At 32.7% G+C, this 7497-nt stretch overlaps 1 protein-coding gene across 1 annotated transcript; it reads left to right on the top strand.

Moving 5' to 3' along the window:
• Positions 1–215: 215 nt before the first annotated feature.
• LOC122580022 (UDP-glycosyltransferase 83A1-like) lies at positions 216–1979 on the top strand. Its single transcript, XM_043752293.1, has 2 exons — positions 216–707; positions 809–1979. The coding sequence occupies exons 1-2, from the start codon at positions 227–229 to the stop codon at positions 1723–1725; spliced, it is 1398 nt and encodes a 465-aa protein (XP_043608228.1). The 5' UTR covers positions 216–226; the 3' UTR covers positions 1726–1979.
• Positions 1980–7497: the final 5518 nt, after the last annotated feature.

Here is a 7497-nt window from a genome sequence, read left to right as displayed (position 1 = left end):
ATACAAAAGATTAAGAATACATTTGGAAAAGACCACACTTGTTGAAAAGGAAGTAACACACCAATAACGTAGGACATCATATACATGCATGAAATATAATACCATAAAAGACCACATGGGTGACTTAATGAACGACACCCTAGAATTTCTATCTATAAAAGTGAGTTGTAATAAAACTATAGACAACAAATACATTTTTGAAAAGTCACACCAAAACTTAGAAATCATGGTAAAATCTCATGTTCTAGTCATACCATTTCCTGCACAAGGCCACGTAATTCCCATAATGGAGCTTGCTCAACGCTTAGTCGAGCAAAATGTCAAAGTTACATTTGTAAACACAGAGGTCATTCACAATATTGTAACTAGCAATTGGATCAACAAGGATGGTTACAAGGATCTAATTCAAATGGTTTCATTACCTGATGGGTTAGACCCATCGGAAGATAGAAGTGACCTTCCAAAATTGGTGAAATCCATGTCTCAATCTATGCCCGACAAGCTAGAGGAATTCATAAAGTCGGTTGACAAAGAAGATGATAGTAAAGTCACATGTATAGTTGTTGATTTTACCATGCCATGGGCCATACAAGTCGCAAAGAACATGGGGATTGCATCGACAACCTTTTGTCCTGCTTCGGTAGCTACATTGGCTGGTATATTGTCCGTTCATAAATTACTTGATGATGGAATCGTAAACGACAAGGGTGAGATCAATATATATATATATATATATATATGTATTATTTACTTACATTTACACAAGGATTGAAAGTAGCCTAATCATATTGAACCTTATTTTTTGTAGGCATGCTTCTAAAGGATGAGATGATTAGGCTGTCAGAAAATATGCATCCTATAAAAACTTCAAACATCTGGTGGGTGTGCTTTGATGATTCAGCTCTCATAGAAGCTACCTTTCAACTTGTATTAGAAGCTAAAGAAGTTTCTAATTGGCCAGAATGGTTTTTATGCAACTCAACTACTGAACTAGAGGCCGCAGCATTGAGCGCGTACCCACAGCTGTCGCCAATAGGCCCTTTACTAGCAAGCAACCGACTTGCTGACCAAGTCGGTCACTTCTGGCAAGAAGACCCCAGTTGCTTAGAATGGCTGGATCAACAAGAAACATCTTCAGTCATTTATATAGCATTTGGGAGCTTCACTTTGTTCAACCAAACTCAATTTGAAGAATTAGCAATTGGTCTTGAACTTAGCAACAAACCATTCTTGTGGGTCGTGCGTCCAGGTATGACCAAGGAGACTACAACTACTTTTCCAAATGGATATATGGAAAGAATAGGCTCTCGAGGAAGAATCGTGAGTTGGGCACCTCAACAAAAGGTCTTGGCTCATCCTTCTGTGGCTTGTTTCATGAGTCATTGTGGTTGGAACTCTACTTTAGAAGGTGTGACAAACGGACTTCCTTTCTTATGTTGGCCTTATTTTGGCGATCAATTTCAAGACAAATCTTACATATGCGATATCTGGAAGACCGGGTTAGGGTTTGACAAAAACGAAGGGGGTATCATCACTCGAGGGGAAATAAAAAGTAAGATTGAGGAGTTGTTCAACAATGAAATATTTAAAACCAAAGCCTTGGATATCAAAAAAAAAGTGGAAAGTAGCATTACAAAAGGCGGATCCTCACACTCAAATTTTTGCAAATTTATTGAATGGATACACGAAAAGGATTCACATGCCAAAGCTCAACTTAATCAGTAGCTAGCTCGATTTGACAAATACAACTATCACCATCTATATATCCTTAAATTAAAGTCCAGTGTTTAACATTGTTCTAAGTGAATAATTCTATGTGTGATAAATTATTGAATACATTAAAAGGATGGTTTATGACTTTGTGTAATATGGCCTAGCCTGATTGTCTAGATTGGCTAGGGTTTGTTAGCTTATATCTGTGTTTGGTTGTTGATCTTTTTTTACTCAATAAAAGGTATTTTACGTGGTATGACATTGCCCGCAACTGTCATTCAGATAGATCTCATCCTTTCTATGTATATTTTCTTTCATTTATGTTATGTATTGTGTTTTGTTAAATCTAAAAATAAGGTTTGGATCGATCAAGTGAATAATTTATGCTTTTATATATAATCATTTAATAACATTCGCTATAAAATGGTTGGAGGTAAAAAGTGAAAGTAACTCCAAATGCTTTTATATATAATCATTTAATCATTTCCTATAATGGAGCAAGCTCAACGCTTAGGAGCAAGGTGTCAAAGTTACATTCGTAAACACAGAGGTCATTCACAATACTGTAACAAGCACTTGGATAAACAAAGACGGTTACAAGGATCTAATGAAAATAGTGTCAATCCCTGATGGGTTAGACTCATGGGATGATAGCAGTGACCTTTCGAAATTGTTGAATCTATGTCTCAAACTATGCCTGGCAAGCTAGAGGAACTCATAGAGTCTATTGACAAAGAAGACGATAGTAAAGTCACATGTATTATTGCTGATCTCCATGCCATTGGCCATACGAGTCGCAAAGAAACTCGGGATTACATCAGCAGCCTTTTGGCTTGCTTTGGTAGCTACATTGGCTAGCATATCATCTGTTCAAAAATCATAGATGCATCATTGAAACAACACGACTCGATATAACAAGAATTTTTTTTTTAAAGATGCGCCTCATGTTTTTATACATGCACCGCATTTTTCATCATACATGAAATATGCGCCACATTTTTTTCACAGTAGGCACCCAGATTTTTGATTTTCAAAATGCGCCGCATGGACTAAAATATGCGCCACCTATTTATACCTGACAGAAATAAACTCAATGTTGACACTTAACTCATCTTGTAACTTTTCCAGTTCAAATCCAAACTTCATAACACAACATTTTTATGTTCAAACAAATATTTGACACATTTACAAACATAGTTATAATATCCATTTGAACCAACATTCACATATACCACCAAATGGGTCGTTTGCCCAAGTTGACATCTTTCAAGTCAAACCATACATGTTTTGCAATTCCAAAAGACACACACATGGCCAAATTTGCTGAAATGTACCAAGAACAAAATTACCAAATATCCAAGTGTATCAAGAGCCATGACGAGGAGGGATATCTAAGTATCTACCAAAAACACCATTCTTCTAAGAATGGCAATACCTTCAAATCTTTCAAAGCAACTTTCTTCTATCCAAGTTCCAATCAACAAAATCCTAGTTCCTTCTTTCGGAACCACCTATAAAATGGTAAACATCTAAAAGGTATGCTTGCATACAATCATATAAACGAAGGAGGGCAATGCACAAAGGTAGGGGTGTTCATTCAGTCCGGATTTGGGTGAATAAAGTTATTCGGTTTGGGTTATACGGTTTTTTAAGAATGAGAAAACCACCCAATACCCAATCCATATATATGACCACCCAATCCAAACCACCCAAATAAAGTTTGGGTTATTTGGTCGGTTCTTGGATTACCCAAATAAAAAACGCTTTCAAATTTTTATTTAGTATATTTGAATAATCATGCAATCCGAATGTCAATTTACACCATTTTATTTATTCATGTGAGGTTATTAACTAACTATATGCTTTTAGATGTGTAGAACAACGTACGTATTTAAATAGTTAGAGTCGTATTAATACCATTTAAATTAGGTTATTATAGTTTTTATTAAATATTAAATGCTTAATTGGGTTTTGGTTGGGCCCCAATTAAAATTTTCTAAACCAAAACCAAACCGTTTAACAACTTCCTTATTCGGTTTCACCCAAACACCAAACCAAATCCAGATAATTGATCGTTGTCGTTGGACCGATCAAAAATATAAACTAAATACCTATAACTAGTATGGGTAAGTCGAGTATCGTATCCTCAGGGAATCATAGGAAAGTGTTAAAAAATTTATAAAGTTAAATAAACTAGACATAAACTTAAAATCGATTGATTGATTGGTTTGACTAAAAACTAAACTTGATAATGAACTTAACAATCTGATGCAATTAAATAAAATAGACCATTCTCATTCTCCCAATTATGTTTTCAAATATGTAACGTAACTTGTATTCGTTGGAAATCACATAGACATGATTCGTTATAACGTTTGGATTGAATGAACTTAAGAACTAAAATATCGGTTGTGATGATTCACGATAACGAAAACCGGAGAATTGACACTAACTAGATTTTCAATTCATTTAAATAGAATTACAAGTTCATGAGAGATTCTTTCAATAATCCATGATTAACAATAACTTGAAACCAAAAGATAGATGAATTTCATTCAAGGTCATAAACAAGTAATCATTCAAATAATCCAAACAACATTAGATGTAAAGACTAATGAATAATTAAACATCTAATCCAACATGAATATGAGAAAGGTTGAACATAAAAGTCTTACATAATTGTTCACATGAGAATGATCAATAGAAAACCTAGCCTATCATCTTCATCAATGATTCTTCAATGTTGGCTGTGATCTCCATGGAATTATGAATTGATGATGAAATTGGGGTGTTGGGAAGGTTAGAAACTGATTCTTGTGTGTGAAAATATGAGTGGTTACCTCCCAAAGTCGTGTGTGTATGAAATATAATCTGAAAATTGAATTAAAACCATAATTCTCGGATGCACTTTCTGGACTGGCGTAACCTACTCCAAAACTGGCGTAGCTTATGGTGGCTCAGAAAAGCATTTTTCCAGATTTGACTTTCTTTGACTCGTTCTTGATCCTTTTAGCTCCAAATCGCAACTTAGGACCTGAAACACTTAACAAACATAAACACGTCCTAATTGTCTATTAATCTTCACAAAACATGTCATTTTCATATCTTAAGATCAGACTAATTAGGCGTTTATCAATAATCCAATCCAAATAATACAAACGTTAAATGGATTGGGTGAGTTATTTGGTTAATCTGAATAATGAACATCCCTACACAAAGGTCTATTGCATATAGACTACGGCATCGTCATGCCCTATCTATAATACGCACATTTGTGTCAACGCATTAGATGGATCCATGTAAGCAAATGATTACAATCACAATCACAAAAATACAGTAACAATGCTCCACATGAGCTATGGCCACTACTTAAGCCCGTAATTAAAGACGGACACTACTTAGGCTCAACGTCAAATCAATTACCACACACGGAATCCACCATCTTATGGTAATTGACCCGACGAATATACAAAGGTATGCAAGTATACTCACTTCCTTCGCGACACAATAATCAAATCAATATAACCGCAATGCACAACTAGCATATAAGACAATATTCACCATTTTGGGTACTCAACCTAGCCTTTCAATATTTCACTAGCATTCCTATCTTAACCATATTATTTTGCTATTGAGTTGCATTTCTTTCAAAAATTCACTTGATGAATTCAACTCATCAAGTTCATCATCATTCCATTCAACTAGCAAAAATCACCATTCTTTCATAATCAAAGTTTCAATGTTAATCATTCAAAATCTTAATTAAATTCATCATGCAACTCAATAACAAACTATAATATACAAGAATTTGGGAAAAATCATACCAAAACTCAATTCTAATAAAACCCCCAAAAATTGGTGCTTCAAGAACCCTAATTCACAACAAGGAAATTGAAATTAGGTTAAGGGTAATCATTACCTCCAAGAAAGAGTTGGAAATTAGGTTTAGGATTTCAAATTCTTCTTCCTTTTTCTCTTGAATATTTCAGCCACCGCACACCACCAAAAACCCAAAATTTTCTTATTGTTATGATTCTTGAAAAATAGGATATTATTATTCTTGTTGATGATAATTTTCTTGAAGGATTGTATGAGATGAAAGGTTGATGTTAGATTGAGATGAAGAAGATTTGCGAAGGGAAGAAAAGAAGTGTGGGAAATGACTCACAAGGCAAAAGGATGGCTGATACTCCATGGAGATGCCACACCCCTTTCTCAAAATTGTGGGTATTTTACCTGCTAGCCGCTAAAGTTCCAACTAAATTAACCTCATAACCAAAAATAAGGTACTAGGAACTTAATTTAATGTCAAAACTACAAAAAGGGTTAATTTATTTCCTTAAAATTTTTGGAGTGTTACAATCCTAGATGCATTGCCTTGTTTACAAACAAGATACATCACAGAATATTCTATATGATTTTTATTATTATTATTATTATTTTGAATACGTGTTTTGTTTATCGTTTTTCTTAGCCACGTATTTGTTCATATGGTAACTAAAAAAAGGTCACTATCAAAAAGAAAATGATACATATACGTGAATCTTGTTGATGACGTAAATGGGTTAAATTGAGGGCACTGTGAAAACAATAGGAAACACTCATGATGTTAAAAAAAAAATTAAGAAAAAAAAGAAAAAAATGAAACAATGATATATTGAGAGAGAGGGCGAAAGAAAATACAATGATATATCGTGAGAGAGGGGCAAACAAACTCAGTTAAATGAAGGGTATACTTGTCTTGTTCATGTTAAAAAATAAAGTTGGGTAAATTTGTTATTTAAAAATTTGATTGGGGATATGTGTAATTTTGATAGTTAAATTAGATATATATATATATATATATATATTATATATATATATATACTTGTTTTACAATACCCAATATATATATATATAACTAGTGTTCAGGCCCGTCCATTGGGTGAGTAGTCTCAAGATATATAAATCTTATACTGTAATAATTGTGAAACAAAATGTGTATAATTAATATCACAATTTAATGAATATGAAAGTTAAAGAAGAAACATATGAAAATTAACTCCATATAAATATTGATTTCAGTTTACCCTTTTTTTTCCCAACTTTAGTTAAATTAAAAAAGAAACAAAAAGTATATGACCAATATTATAACTTAATCAATACGAAAGCTAAAAAAGAGACATGAAAATTAACTCCATATAAATATTGATTCCAGTTTACCCTTTTTTTCCAACTTTAGTTGAATTTAAAAAAAAGAAACAAAAAGTGTATGACCAATATCACAACTTAATCAATATGAAAGTTAAAAAAGAAACATATGAAAGTTAACTCCATATAAATATTGATTCCAGTTTACCCCTTTTTTTTCCAACTTTAGTTAAATTAAAAAAAGAAACAAAAAGTCTAGAGTATATATAAATGTGGTCTTATTTTTTGTTGTTGAAAAAAAAGCCAACGTAGGTTTTTTCTTAGGAGGTTGAGAATATGTGAGAGTTTTTTCTAGGTGGTATATATAGATAATAATAATAATAAAGATTTTTTTTTGTAAGATTTTTTTTATTAAAGGTTGACTATTTTATATTAAATAAATATTAAAAAAATAGAGGATTAATATGAGGATAGAGTATTAGGTTAAAGAAGAGGCATTAGGGGTGCCAAGTGTACCCCCAACCCCCTCTTTTAGTTATATTATTATTATTATAGATCTCTTATGTAAATAAAAGAGGATTGTTTCCAGAAGTTTTTTTAAACAAAATTTTATGTGTCAAGTTAATATTATTTCTTACAAGGGTTTTAAAAAAT

The sequence above is a fragment of the Erigeron canadensis genome, chromosome 8 (assembly GCF_010389155.1).
Source record: "Erigeron canadensis isolate Cc75 chromosome 8, C_canadensis_v1, whole genome shotgun sequence".
NCBI classification, from domain to species: Eukaryota; Viridiplantae; Streptophyta; class Magnoliopsida; order Asterales; family Asteraceae; genus Erigeron; species Erigeron canadensis.
Note: the sequence above shows the minus strand (reverse complement) of the source record. Positions and strands in the feature narration are given on the sequence as shown.